This window comes from Pogoniulus pusillus, chromosome 22 (genome assembly GCF_015220805.1).
Source record: "Pogoniulus pusillus isolate bPogPus1 chromosome 22, bPogPus1.pri, whole genome shotgun sequence".
Taxonomy (NCBI): domain Eukaryota; kingdom Metazoa; phylum Chordata; class Aves; order Piciformes; family Lybiidae; genus Pogoniulus; species Pogoniulus pusillus.
In genome coordinates this window covers 4,820,844-4,835,807 of record NC_087285.1, presented here as the reverse complement: position 1 = coordinate 4,835,807, position 14,964 = coordinate 4,820,844, and the positions used below count along the sequence as shown (strand labels likewise).

The 14,964-nt window shown below is 50.6% G+C and overlaps 1 protein-coding gene across 4 annotated transcripts in view; it reads right to left on the bottom strand.

Annotated features, from left to right (window-relative positions):
- Positions 1 to 9,062, bottom strand: part of ACSL6 (acyl-CoA synthetase long chain family member 6) — a 75,745-nt gene extending 66,683 nt beyond the window's left edge. For 3 of the 4 annotated variants that reach the window (XM_064161529.1, XM_064161528.1, XM_064161531.1), the window contains exon 1: positions 8,960 to 9,061. In XM_064161529.1, coding sequence (XP_064017599.1) covers positions 8,960 to 9,008 — 49 coding nt within the window. In that variant the 5' untranslated portion in view covers positions 9,009 to 9,061. Of the gene's footprint in view, positions 1 to 8,959 lie in introns of all 4 variants that reach the window. The other variant, XM_064161527.1, reaches the window with a different exon arrangement.
- Positions 9,063 to 14,964: the final 5,902 nt, after the last annotated feature.

Here is a 14,964-nt window from a genome sequence, read left to right as displayed (position 1 = left end):
TTGGCAAGGAGGCTGCTGAGAAGCTGCTCTCAGCTGCGCTGCTCAGGGAAGTTGTCGAAACGTTTTGTGGAGGGAAACAGGTTACAAACATCAACCTGAATCAAGTCGTCTGGAGCTGGGGAGAATCGCCTGAGTCATCGAATCGTCACAGGACCGTTTCGCTTGGAAGAGACCTTTAAGATCGTCCAATTCCAACCCCCTTGCCCTAGACAGGGACACCTCCCACTAGCCCAGGCTGCTCAAAGCCTCACCCAGCCTGACCTTAAACACTTCCAGGGGCGAGGCATCCACCACCTCTCTCAGAGCTGAGCTATCCCGGAGATAAAGTAAGACACAGTTAACATCTCAAGGAGGATTCCAACAGATTTGTCTTTTTACCCCTACCATTGCAAACAGCCTTGAAACGAGCTCTAAATCAAGGCTTTCCCCCCTCACTTTTTATACCTGAATATCCTGCAGAAGAGACATTTAAAGCTGCAGCATTCACCTCTCCTGTAGTTGCAGGGCGAGTTGGGCTTGGATCGCCTCCAACCGTTTAAATCAACAGCAGAATGATTTGCTTTGTGATTTATTCTCTTTCTAGTTTCGTGGTTTGGTTTTTTTTTCTCTCTTTGAAAAATTAAGAAAGGTTAAATTAAATCAGCTCAACCATCTCAGTGTGTGTTCCTCTGGTCACCTCCTACCCGCCCTTGGAGGAAAACCCTGAGGTATCCCAGCTGAACCATCCCCCCAGTAGTGCTTTCCCTGACTGTGGCTTCTCAGCTGGTGCCATCTAGCAGCGACCAGGACATCCCAGTGAGCTCAGCATGTCCTTGACGTTCCCCAAGCTGATTCTGGAGGTTTGGCAGCCCTGGAAAATAGCTGCTTGATGCTCTAAAGATAAAGGGGATGTAGTTCTGAACCTCGTTGTGTGGAGACAGTTGCATGTCCTTCCCAAGGAGGCTGTCCCTGAACCTGCATCTCTCCCCAGGGTTAGCACAGCCCAGGGCCTACTCTAGCTTGTGCATGGGGACAACACATTTCCATCTTTTCATGGTTGCTGGGAGAAAAGGTCATTTTAGCCTCTTCTCTCCCTTCCCTCAGGTTCTTGACAGCTACCAGGAGAAGGAAAGGTCATCTTGGCCCTTTCCCTCAGTTTGATGGCTACTGTGAGAAGGAGAATTCACCTTAGCCCTTCCCCCTCTTTGCCTCAGTTTCTTGATAACTGATGGGAGAAGGGAAGGTTATCTTGGATCTTTCTCTTACTCACCATGAACAGACACAGTGGCTTGGGCTTGTCTAACCTATGAGAGGAAGGATGTGCAGCTTTCCATCCAGTGAGAGATCAAGTGGTAGCCCAAAGAGAGCCATGGTGCCCTCTGCCCCCAGCCATGCACTGCCTGTGCTCTCCACAGCAGGATAATCCATCTCTTCCAAAGGCAAGAGTTCCCAGCTGAGGAGGGGGCCAATCCCTGGGAGCAGGCAGGAGAGAGTCAGAGAGCTGCCAAGTGAGCAGCTCTCAGAGTAGAGGCTAGGCTCTGGATGGGAAGGAAACACCACACAAAACAAGTGGATTGGCCAAGCCATCAGGACCTGGACAAATTGTCAGCAAGTCTGAGCTGAAACTTGGAAGATTTCAGAGCTAAGTTTTCTAGAACAACTTCTCAAAACCAAAGTGTGCCCACAGCAGGGAGGGCAACACTTCTGTGGCCCAAATATGATCCCTGTCACCCCAGAAGTTGTGCTTCTGGACCCAAAGATGCATCTCAAAGGAGGTCTGTGCTGCAACTGGTCAGGCTGATAGCTTTGAAGAGAAATGTCCTCTGTTTATGGTCAAAACACAGCCCAGGGATCCAGATGGAGCATCCTGGTGTCTGTTCCCAGGTCTAGGACTGACGCTCCCCTCCCTCCTTCCTAGCATCACCAAAACCTTCAGCAGCAAGGACAGTGAAGGCTGTCTTGAAGTTTGACCAGAACTTCCAGGGGTAACCACCTCAGGCACAGCCTACAGTAGAGAGAAGACCTTTCTCTGTGGTTGTTTTTCTGAATCATAAAGCAGAGCCCAGGAGGTTCCATCTCCCCCTGAGGAGGTTCCATCTTTGCTGTAAGGGTGCTGGAGCCCTGGACCAGGCTGCCCAGAGAGGTTGTGGAGTCTCCTTCTCTGGGGAGCTTCCAAACCCTCCATGCCATTGTGATGCTGAGCAAGCTGCTGTGGGTACCCAGCTTTAGCAAGGGAATTGCACTGATCTCCAGAGGTCCTTTCCAACTGCCACCATTCTGATCAGACAGCAACTACTGGGCCGAGTGTCATGAGTCTCTCTGGAGCCTATTGAGCTGCCCAGGGCCAGCCCACCCACCCAACACCGATTTTGCAGGATCGTTTCACAGTGATGAAGTGGAAACTGTTGCCTGCAGCTTGCATGTGGTGCGCACTGAGATTGTATCTACACCACAGCAGCCACATCCCTGAGCAAATGGAAAGCTGAGGTGCAGCCTTGCAACGCCAGAGCTCACAGGGCTAAATATAAAGCCTGTTCCTCCCCTGTCTGGGGGTTTCCCAGCAAGGTGGTGATTTCCACTCAGCCATACCTTCTCCTTCCCCGAGTGACACTTTCTTCCTGTGGCGCAGAAGGCAGCGCCTTGGACAGAGCGGTTGGATTTCTCTTTCCACCTTTCAGAGCGGTCTACCACAGGGCACAGCAGACAGAGAAGAGCCTCGTGTGGCTAACCAAGGAGCCCATTGGACAGCAGGAGTGACACTTGGGTTCTGTGGGACAGGCAGTGCAGGGCTGTCCTCAGCCCACAGCGAGCAGGGGCTGCGTTGCTCCCCACGCTTTTCCAAAGCATCTGCCACACGTCGCAGCTACCTCACTGCTTCCAAGAGCTCAGGCAGTGAGTAAAGAGTGGGTGAAGCAAGGCTGCAGCAGGGAGCCTGGGAACCAGCTCTGCGCCTGTCAGGATGGCTCAGAGGCTGAATTGTTCCTGTGGCTTTGAAACTCTTGGCTGACTGAAAAATCAGCTCAGTGTCTTACCCATCCTCACCAGCAGCCACCGTGTTTACCATGGCAGAGTCTCAAGAAGAGCAGTGAAGGATTTGGCAGTGTAGCCAGTAGGCCAAGGGAGGTTCTCCTCTGCTCTGCCCCACTGAGACCACAGCTGGAGGACTGGGTGCTGTACTGGGCTTTCCAGTTCAAGAGAGACAGGGAACTACTGGAGAGAGGCCAGTGGAGGCTGTGAGATGCTGAGAGGCCTGAAGCATCTCTGTGAGGAGTGAAGACTGAGAGCCCTGGGGCTGAGAATCTGAAGAGCAGCAGCCCAAGAGGGGATCTGAGCAATGATCAATTCCTAAAGGGTAGGATGAGGGCCAGACTCTTGTCAGTGGCACCCAGGGACAGGACAAGGGCCAATGGGCACAAACTGGAACCCAGAAGGCTCCATCTGAAGAGAAGGAGAAAGTTGTTTGGTGTGAGGGTGCTGGAGGCCTGGAGCAGGCTGCCCAGAGAGATTGTGGAGACTCCAAACTCCCCTGGCCATAGTGATCCTGGGCAAGTTGCTGTGGGTGACCCTGCTTTAGCAGGGGGTTGGACTGGCTGATCTCCAGAGATCCCTTCCAGCCCCACCATGATGGGATTGATGATTTTATCTAGATACAGAGCACAAGGAAGAAGCAGAATTAGGTAGAGCCTCCAACTCCCTCTCCACAGCCTCAGGTCACCTTAAATGCTCCATGACAATGTTTACAGCAGGAGGAGGATTTGACAGAGTCACTAACTTGTCATCAATAAGCAATCAGTCCTAGCCCAGCCAGACATTACCCATGCCCCACTCTATGGCAGTAGCTCTGAATCCCCCCAGACCCCCTGAAAAAGGCTGTGCAAAGACTCTTCAGCAGCAGCTCTGGGAAGTACAGCTCTGGAAAGGCAGATGTGGCTGACAGCAAACTAAGGAATGAAGAGAAAAAGGAGCAGGAGGGCTCCTGCTAGGGTTCCTTGGGTTGTACAGAAGTACTTTGAGCTTATTTATCCAGGTTTTCAAGCCATGTGCTCTCCAGCATGCCTGGCCCCACTGCCTGTGCCTGATTCTCAGGGTAAGAGGTTGTCTGGGTTCACAAACTAAGTCCTTCTCAGGAGGAAGGAAGCTGAACAGTTTGGACACTGGTACCTTCTCCAGAGGGGAGAAGCTGCAATCATGGAACAGTGCAGATGACCTCCTCAGAGCTGCCACTGCTCCTGACATCTGCTCCTGCACCTGCAGGGTGCCCAGTGCCAAGGACCTGCAGGGCTTTGGCTCACAAGGTAGTGCAAGAGCCAGAAATAGCAGTGATGGAAGAAACTCATTACTTGTATTGATCCATCACTAAAGAACACACACAGAGAGCACTTCAAAATAAGGACATTATTAATAGATGTTCTTCTCCACTGTTCATTTCTGGTCAGAAAGAGGGTGATTCCATTAATCTTGTTGTTTGGGGGCTGCATGAACACATAACCTAGCAATGCCAAGAAAAAGAAAGCAAAGACATGGGAAAAGAGCTGCCCTGGATGCTCCAGCAGCTATCAGGAGGTAAATACCTGCCTCATGTTAATTGCCATCGTTTCTCCAGTCTAGCCCAGCCTTGCCTCTAGTCAGCTGCAAGTTACTCAGGTGCTAGTTGCAACTCTGCAGTGATCAAGAGGGAAGATGTTTCAGGAGGTTGGAGTTGGTCTCTTCTCCCTAGCATTAGGTGATAGAATTAAAGCAAATGGCCTGAAGTTGTGCCAGGGGAGGATGAAGTTTGATAATTCCTTTGCTCTATGAGTGGTCAGACATTGGCACAGGCTGCCCAGGGAGGTGGTGGAGTCACCATGCCTGGAGGTGTTCAAGAAACCCGTGGGCACGGCACCTGGGGACATAGTTTAGTGGCCATGGTGGTGTTAGGTTGACCCTTGGACTGGATGATTTGGAGGTCTTTTCCAGCCAAAAGAATTCTATGATTCTCTCAAAGAGCTCTCAGAAGTGCAATAATAAGGAGAGGCTGAAAGCCAATGGTGCTCTGCAGTGTTTGGTGACGTCAAAACACCAATTATACTCTCACTGATGTAATGTTGCATTTCTTTGTTCCTGGCTTGCTCCCAAGTCAGCTTTCCTCTTTCTGTGGGTATTCAGTTAATTCAGTTTACCATCTGTTTTCAGAGCCTCTCTCCTCTTTTCATTACTTGAATATATTTGCAATAGCCATAAAGAGCACAGAGGCAAAAATCAAACCTCCAGATCTGTCCAGAGCAGCAGAGAAGTTGTTCTGCACTGTCCTTCCCTGCCAGCAAGCAAGGAAACCCAAATACAGTCAACTCTTTCCTTTGGATAGCATCTAGCAACTACTCAGAGCAGTAATTGAGGGCTGAATACTAAAAGCAGCTAAATAAACCCCAAACAGCCCAGGTATGCCACTTGTGCAGCAGCTGGGCTGAGCAGCTTTGGGTATCTGCTCTGTTCAACACACAAAGCATAGCAAGAAACATTTCTTGTCCAGAGAACTGAATTTTGGGGCATCAACAAGGACTCCTGAACCTGGCTCTTGTGCTGTGGATATAGAGGTCTGTGGCAACACCAGGTGTGCCTCTTACTTCCTTTGCAAGCATAGACTGGAGATAGCTGGAGGTACACTGGCCCTGACACAGCCAAGGGACATTGTGATGGCCCTTCTTGTGCCTCCACTCATGGGCATCAGCACCTGATGGGGCTTTCAACACCTGCCAAGAGAGCAAACTCCCCTCTTCTCCACTGTATGGCAGGACTGGATGAGGCACTTAGTGCCATGGTCTAGTTGATTGCATAGGGCTGGGTGCTAGGTTGGTCTGGATGAGCTTGGAGGTCTCTTCCAACCTGCTTGATTCTATGCCTGACAGGGTGGGTAAGCAGCTCAGGGTTGCAGCCATATGAAATGAGGAAGGAAAAGAAGAGCAGAGGAGTCTCAGGGATTTCCTACATCTACTGAAGGGGAGGAGGGTAGAGGGTAAGAGCTCTAACCTCATGCAGCTTCAACCTCAGCAGCCCAGTGTGCACATCCCTAGGGAGACTGGTTGGGTTTATTTCAGTGAGCCACTCTGCAACCACCAGGCCACTCAGGTCTGCACTCGAGGAAATAATTAGCTTTGTCCTTCTCTGACCCCCACCAGTTTCTGTGGAGGTGAGCATGGCAGCCCCTTTCTCAATGAATCAAAACTCCTGCAATGCCACCAGGAATTAATTCAAAATAAACAAGGTTGTGACCACAGAATGGCTTTGGTTGAAAGAGACCTTTTAAGATCAAAGCCAACCACTAACCCAGCACTTCCAGGTCACCAATAAACCTCAGTACTACCACAGCCTTGAAACCCCACCAGAGATAGGGACTCCTCCATCTGCCCTGGGCAGCCTCTTCCTGGCTTGACAACACTTTCAGTGAAGAAATTCTTTCTCTGTCCAACCTAAACCTCCCCTGGGGCCATTTGAGGCCATATTTTTTTTTGTCCTATGACTTGCTCCTTGGGGGCAGAGATTAACTCCAGCCTGCCTCCAATCTCCTTCAGGGAGAGTTGTAGAGCACCAGAAGGTCTCCCCTGAAGCCTCCTTTTCTCCACACTGCACAACCCCAGTTCTCTTAGCTCTGCTCCCTTCCCCAGTTTCCTTTCTCTTCTCTGGACATACTCCAGCCATTCAATGTCCTTCTTGGAGTGAGCACCCAAAACTGAACCCAGTATTCCAAAACTGAAACCAGTATTCAAGGTGCAGCCAAGGAGCCTCTAAATAAGCACAGCCACTGTGACTTCTTTCCAGCATGGAGTAGTCTCTGATGGGAGAAGCCACCAGAAAACCCACACCACACATGGAAGCACTCACAAGCACACAACTCAGCAAGCACCACACTGCCAGCTGAGGCAGGGCCCTCAGCTCTGCAGTGGGATCCAATTTCTCTGGTTGAGTGGTGGACTCAGTGTTAGGTTTGTGGTTGGACTGGATCTTAAAGGCTTTTCCAACCTAAATGATTCCAGGACCCATACTGATGTACATTTCAGCTGCTGAGCATGGTGCTGCAAATGGAATAACAGCAGATTTATCTCCTAAGGGTGCCAGCCTGTAGGTGAGAACCTTGGGCTGAAATCATGTCCACACCAAAACCAAGCACAGCATGAAGGGAAGGCAGGAATCAGAAGCACCCCTGAACACACACACACACTTTGGGATACCTGGATGAAAAGGGAGATGTTTGGCTGCATGTTTAGAGTAAACACCATGATGGAAGGCACAGGCATCAATCCCTCAGAGTGGACATGGAAGACTCAAAGCAGCAGCTCTCACTCTCCCAGCAGACCCTGGTCTCATCCCCTTGCCATAAACAAGCCTGTTGCATCCAGTTATGTAGCTCAGAGCAGTCCCTGGGGCCTCAGGGCTCAAACCTGTGACAAACACCTGCCTGTAGCCTCTGAGCCAAGTCCTGCTTCCTGATTCGCCATGAAATTCCCTCTGGGACACATTTGCACTGTGTGAGTTTTACCACAGTCAAAAAGCAGCTGATCCAAGCAGCTCTAAGCCCACTGGCAGTTTTCAGTGCCAAAATTCAGGCCATAAATATTGCAGTCCCATTTTTTTCCCTTGTGTGAAGCATCCCTTTTCATAATCAAAACAAGGACCTAGACATGCACATGGTTAATGTTTCCCATTCTTGGCTCTCTTCCCCCTGAATGCACCTAATGATGCAAAGATCATAGAAATCTCTTGGTTGGAAAAGACTCCCAAGATCACTGAGTCCAACCATCAACCCAACAGCCATTGGACCACGTTCCCAAGTGCCATGTCCACCTCTTGAACACCTCCAGGGATGGCGACTCCACCACCTCCCTGGGCAGCCTGTGCCTGACCCTGGCCACTCTTGCAGCAAAGACATTTTTTCCTAATCTCCAACCTAAACCTCCCCTGGCACAGTTTCAGGTTATTCCTTCTCATTCTATCACCTGACACTAGATAGAAGAGACCAACTCCACCTCACTCTGACCTCCTTTCAAGGAGTTGCAGAAAGCAGTGAGGTCTCCCCTCAGCCCTCTCTTATCCAGATTAAACAACCCCAATTCCTTCAGCTGCTCCTCCCCAGCCCTGCTCTCCAGACCCTTCACTAGCTTAAAAGATGCTGTCTTTTACAGTCATGGTCCCTTTGTACCTTGTCCCCTCAATCCTAGCTGCCCAGAGAAAAGCTATTTGATGGAAGAGAGAACAGCACCAAACCAACCTTCTCTTTCTTAGCATAGAAGCTTCACAGCTCCAGAAGATTTGATTTTAAACCATTGCAGCAGATCATTTTGGGCTGAGCTATCCAATCTCTTTTGAGCAACCTCCTTTTTCAGGCTTAGCCACGATTTTCTGACCCAACCTTTCCATTTCTCTGGAAGATGCTCCCGTTTATGACTAAGCCTGAAACAGGAGCTTCAAATCTTCGCTGCCTGCCCACAAAACAATGGGATCCACACTCCCCTCCATGCCCAGCACCTCCAGTTCAGGAGCACGCACAGATGCCAGCACGCTGCCCGGTGTCACCCATCCCGTGCCCCGGCAGATCAGCCAAGGATGGGCCAAATGACTGCAGGGGGAGGAATTATGTAAGCCGCTTTCAGCTGAGCTCGCTGTACCGCGCATCCCATTGTGCCGGCTCCCAGGTCGCACGCACCGCAGCATCCCGGGCTCGGCTTTGCCGTGACATGCGCGCTCCCGCCGCCCTTTTCCCTTCGGAAAACCCCCTCAAATGCCCTTTATGCTGGAAGAAGGGATGCGGGGAAGAGGACTGAAAAGCGGCTCCTGGAGCGAGGGGCAGCCGAAGGCAAATCCTAGGGCGAGGGACGCAAAGCGGCAGCAGATAGCGGGTCCCCCCACCCCAGCAGGCTGCGGAGGGAAGGAGGAGCTGGGAAGAAACAGAACGAGGGATGGAGGGCACCAGATCCCACCACTGAGGTGGTTCTGGGGGGTCACTCACCCAGCAGCAGCCAGCCGGAGCCTGCGGAGCCCAGGAGCGGGGCGAGCATCCCTGCAGCGCGGCCCGCTCCCTGCAGCCGCGCACTGCGGCGCGCTCCCGACCAGCTCCCTGCGCGCTCCCGGCCCGCCGCGCCCCCTCTCCCCAGCACAGGGCGGTATTTCGAGCAGCCCTCCCCCTCTCCCCATCCCTCCGAGCCTTCCAGCTTCGTTTTAAAAGGGGCGACGCTGGTGGCTGGTGATGATGGGAGGAGAGTAGCAGCATCCCTTCAATCCTGGCATGGCCAGGAGCATCGACGGGAGGAGGAGGAGGAGGAGGGAGGGGAACTGGACAAACTTTGCTCCATAATGGATGTTGTCACCCCTGGCCCATAAAAATCGCTGCTGGAGGGCAACCTGCACAGGAGTGGTCCCAAAAGCTGACCATAAGATGCTGAAGCACCCACAGCTCCATCAGCAGAGCCTGCAGCATTGCTTCTAGATATTTTACCCTCCTCCAGTGCACCTCCAGCCCCCTCAAATACCCATCTTAACAGGAGACAGAGTGCAATGCCAAACACATGGAACAGCAGATTTGTGTTCTTAGTGATTTCAGCTCTCCCTGAACAAGCTGGTTGTAGGAAAATTAATCTCCAGGCTTCACTGTACATGAAGGGCTCTGCAGAAAAAAGGCTTTAAAAGAGCTGCACCAGTAGAGAGCCTGTATCTTGCACCCCTCCAGCAATCACATGTCAGTGGAATAAACAAGACAGGAGTAGCAAGAGGGAGAAGACAAATTGTGCCTTTTTATCCAGCCCTTGGAATGAGTAACATGGCAGCTGTGCAAAGGTGATAGAACTTGCTCAAAGGTGGGACATGCAGCTGCCTAACTCTTTGAGACATGGATTGCCCTGTCTGCACCAGGGATAAGCACTAGTTGAGGTTTGGGTGCAACTGGCCAGGACACAAATTTCCTTTGAAGATAGTTTTGGTTTGTCTGAAAGTGAGAATGAAGAACAAAGAGTTTCCATCCCATGTCAAACTTGTATTTTTTCCACTGTGTGGTTTCTGATTCACTATGAGAAGGACATTTTACTGTACATAGGTGACCAGCAGCTGACTGAAGCTGATGTCACTTGTGTTAATGTCACTGCTGCCCACACCTGAAAGCAGTCAGAAAGTAGCCATGTCCATTCTATGCAAGGGGCTGTGGGCCTCCCAAGGTGCAAGGTCTCAAGGCAGAAAGCCATCATCAAGTGTGCTAGCAAGCAAGCTAGGAACCAGGGACAACTCAGACTGCAGTTCCTACAGTAAATGCCCCCACAGCAATGGCTTCAGCTGCTGCCATAACATGAAATGAAATGGCTATTGGGAGTAAACTAGAGGTGGAACACTGCATTACTTTACTGAAGAGCTTCTGTCTAGCTTGTTCCTACAAGCTTCTCTTTCTCAAGGAGGAAAAGCAGCTTCTACCTGCCTTTTTACCTTTCTCCCTGCAGCAAGTCGTGTTGGAAGGCTGGTAGCACATCTTGTCTTCTGCATGCTGCCCACATCTTACAGTTGCTGTGCCTAAGCAAGTTCAGACTTCACCCTGAACCACAAGTATCATTCACTGAGCCCTTGAAACCTCCTGTTAGTTACCAGTGACAGCACTGAAGCTCACTGATTGGAAATAAGGTTGCCCTAGTGGTCTGGGCTCTCTCAGGAGCTAGACCTGTTAAAATAACACTTCATTAGGGAAGCTGAGGGACCAGTAGAAACTGAAGTGCTCCAGCTCCCCACACTACACTAAACAGGCTTACAGCATCCAGATTTGCACAGTGTCAGATAAGGCTCCAAGGTGACCTTAATTATGGCCTTTCAGTATCTAAAGGGGGTCTACAAGAGAGCTGGGGAGAGATGTTTTAGGCTGTCAGGTAGTGATAGGTCTAGGGGGAATGGAACAAACCTGGAAATGGGGAGATTCAGACTGCATGCTAGGAAGAACTTCTTCACCACAAGGGTGCTGAGACCCTGGAATAAGTTTCTCAGGAAGGTGGTGGAAGCCCCATCCCTGGAGGCAAAGCTGGATGAGGTTCTGGACAGCCTGATCTAGTGTGGGGTGTCCCTGCCCATGGCAGAGAGTTGGAACTAGATAATCCTTGTGGTCCCTTCCAACCCTGACTGGGTGCATGGTCACAATGAGCCCTGAAAACACCTTTCCCCTCATCTAACGTAGCAACAAAGATCACCGACACAACACACACCACCTGGACCTCCACACTCTTGCTTTAAGGGGTCACAAGGCATCTGCCTGTGCTCTGCAAAGAGCTTTCCTCACCCCATGATCTCCTGCAGCAGCTCCTACAATCTCTGTGCAGGTTGAAAGAAAGAGAAGTGACTTCCTGTGTTTCACCACAAACTTCCTGCCTCTCTGAAAAGTTCTCATGAGGTTTTTCCCCCCCCCCTAATTCTCCACGTTGAAGCCTTTGTGCACCAGAGCTCAGGGCATACTCAGCTCAATTGGATACCAAAGGGCCCAGCTAGTCCATTTCCTGAAGCTGCTCATATCTCAATAGCAGATGAACTCCTCACTGAATTAAGTGTCCTCAGTGTTCATCACCTAGGATGATGGCAATGGAAATGTTTCCTTCCAAGGTGTTAAGGTGACAGACACCTGCCATGGTGATGCTGAGACTTTCCACAGTAAGAAACCATCTTACAAGCCACAAAAGAGCTCCAAACTGCTGCACCACAGAACTCTCTCTTCTTCAAAGCAGAGAAATGCAAGTCATAACCACAGGCTAACAACCACCTTCCTAATACCTGGAGCAGAAGACAGCAGAACAGGCCACTCAGGGAATCTGAGCTTACACTCATCTCTAAACTATGTTAAGTTCTCCAATTCACCCCAAAAGCTGCCACTGCCTCTCTGGTGAAACACCCAGAGCAGGTTGCCCAAGGCCACAACATCCAGGTGGGTTTGGAATCTCTCCAGAGAAGACCACCTTTGGAAGGGCTCCATCCCATTAAATCTTTTCAAACATGTGATATCATTTGGATATAAGGAATAATTCCTTTCCTGACAGAGGGCTCAGGCATAGGAACAGGCTGCCCAGGGAGGTGATAGAGTCACCATCCCTGGAAGTGTTTAAGAAACAAGTAAATATGGTACTTGGGGACACAGTTTGGTGGTCATGGTTGGGTAGAAGGTTGGACTTGATCTCAGAGGTATTTCCCCTCCTCTCTGGTTCCATATTTCAAGCTGCACCTTCTCTGAGTCCAATTGCAGGTTCTCCTGTCTCCTTTTTCCCACCCAGCTGGTAAATGGTTACTATGGCAGCACTTCATGCAGCGTGACTCAGCATTCTCCCACATCCCAGCAGCAGCTCTGTCTGCCCTTCTAGCTTCTCTATGGTGCTAATCTCTCTCTCTCTCTCCTTACCATTTCATTGCAGAATTGTGATTTTTAGAAGCTCATTCTCCACTTGTGCAATTCAGCAGCCGAGGGAATCAATGCAAGCATCTGTTAAGTGAGGCTCATACCTACTCAGGTTGCTGTCTCATCTTTACTCTTGTGTTGATCACAAAGGTGTTACAACCTTTTCCCATCATCACACAGTGTCTCTTTGGAGCTTTAGGTTGCCCATTGCCAAGTGAGTTGATCTAATATCAAACCACAGCATGCCCAGCTCCAAAATGTCCCAGATCGGTTGATTTTGAGCAGAAACTCCTCATCTTTTTCTGAGCTCCTCATTTTCTGTTCCTGGGCAGGGACTGTTAAAGCATTTACCTTGCTTTGACAGGATGTTAGGGGTTGGAAGGGACCCAAGGAGATCATCCAGCCCAACCCCCCTGCCAGAGCAGGGCAACACTATCTAACACAGATCACAGAGCAACACATCCAGAGAGGTCTGGAAAGTTTCCACAACCTCTCTGGGCAGCCTGTGCCAGTGCTCTGGGACCCTTCCAGTCAAGAAGTTCCCCCTTGTGTTGAGCTGGAACCTCCTTTGCTGCAACTTACACCCATTGCTCCTTGTCCTATCCCAGGGAGCAGTGAGCAGAGCCTGTCCCCCCCTCCTGGCAGCCCTCAGATACTTATAAACATTTATCAAATCCCCTCTAAGTCTTCTACAGACTAAGCAGCCCCAGGTCCCTCAGCCTCTCCTCATAAGCCACGCCCTCCAGTCCCCTCATCATCCTTGTAGCCCTCTGCTGGAGCCTCTCCGGCAGATCCCTGTTCCTCTTCAACTGGGGAGCCCAAAACTAAACACAGTATTCCAGATGAGGTCCCAGCAGGGCAGAGTAGAGGGGGAAATGTTGTATTTACACCTTGAGTTTTCTCTGTGATCCTTTCTCTTGTCTTTAGGCATGAACTGGTTAACCAGATCTCACTACTACCAGCAGCACAGCTGTCTGAGTGCAGAGGGAAGCCACAAACCTCATCACCTGTGCTTTCAACCCAGTTATGGAGGAAAGCATCCACCAGCATCCAACTTACAACAGCTAAGAGCACCAGAAGGTTTCTGCAAGTTAGGAATGTAGAAATAATTGATTTTTGATAACAGTGAAACCTTCAGCACCTGTGGATTTCCATATCACAGCTGCATTGCTCCAGGACTAGAAGGGTGGGAAGTCTCGGTGCTGTTTTTTTCCTGTGCTTGAGGTATTTGTTTTGCCTTGTTCCAGCTTGTCACAATGCAGACGAGTCTTAACTAGCTGCCTGGGGATCTCATTTTAGAACTTTCACTTTCTAACATGGTAGCTGCCAGGGTAACAAGAAGCAAGTCAAATACCCGTGGAAAGGGTTAAAGTAGTTTTCCGGTACACTTGCTGCAAGTTAAGATCTTGAGAACCACAAAGCAAAAACGCACTCGAAGCAGAAATGTTTGGTTGCTTCTCTGCAAAGCTCCCCGAGGCTCTTCCACTTCTTTCTCGGCTGCTGCTGAGCACCCTCGAGTCTGATGTCACCCGCGGAAGCCTTTCCCTGTCACCACCTTCCCAAGAAGAAACACAAGGATGCGGGCCAGCACCGCCCTCCAGCACCACGGACAGCGCCCACCCCTCATTAGCGTTAATTAACCCCCTAGAATCACAGAATCAACCTTCTTCTCCCTTCAAACCGCTGAGCTAGCTGGGGGCTCCCCCCTGCCTTCTGTGCTACCTGCCCCCCGGGGGCACAGCACACAGATCCGTGCTATAGGCAGCCCAGCTCATACAACCATGGAATCGTTAGGCTTGGAAGGGACTTTTGAGAGCGAGTCCAAGCATTAGAATCATAGAATCAACCAGGTTGGAAGAGACCTCCAAGATCATCCAGTCCAACCTAGCACCCAGCCCTCACATCCAACCTAAGCCTCCCCCACGGCAACTTGAGGCCATTTCTTTTTGTCTCATGACTTGCTCCTCGGGGGCAGAGACTGGTTCCAATCTGGCTTCCAATCTCCTTCCAGGAAGTTGTACAGAGCCAGAAGGTCTCCCCTCAAGCCTCCTTCCCTCCACACTAAACAACTCCAGGTCCCATAGCTGCTGCTCACTGGACTCATGCTCTAGATCCTTCATCAGTTTCATTTCCCTCAGAAGCCCTCCTTGGAGTGAGGGTCCAAAATCGATCCCAGAATCCAGGGTGCAGTCTCACCACTGCCCAACACAGGAAAAAAAACACTGTCTTGGTCCTGCTGATGACAAATAACAACCAAGGGGCTCCTGGTTCAGTAAATAAACAGCAACGAGGGCTCCCTTCAGCCCCCTCTTTTTCAAAGTAAACAAGCCCAATTCATTCTGGTTAAACGAAGGGCTAAGGTCAGACTTCTGAAGTCAAAGACAGATCTCCCCTCGAGACAATAGAGCTGACTAGTAAACAGGTGCCTAAAGCATTCTCAACGTTGGTGATATCCACAGGAGCTTGCAGAGCATTTTGGTTTGCTGGCAGCTCCCACCTGAACTGCACTTCCATCAGCACACACCTTACCTTGCTGGAAAGCATGGGGCTCCAGTCAGGACTCCCTCAGATGCACAGAGGCAGGAGACAAGCATAACACCCCCAAGCTC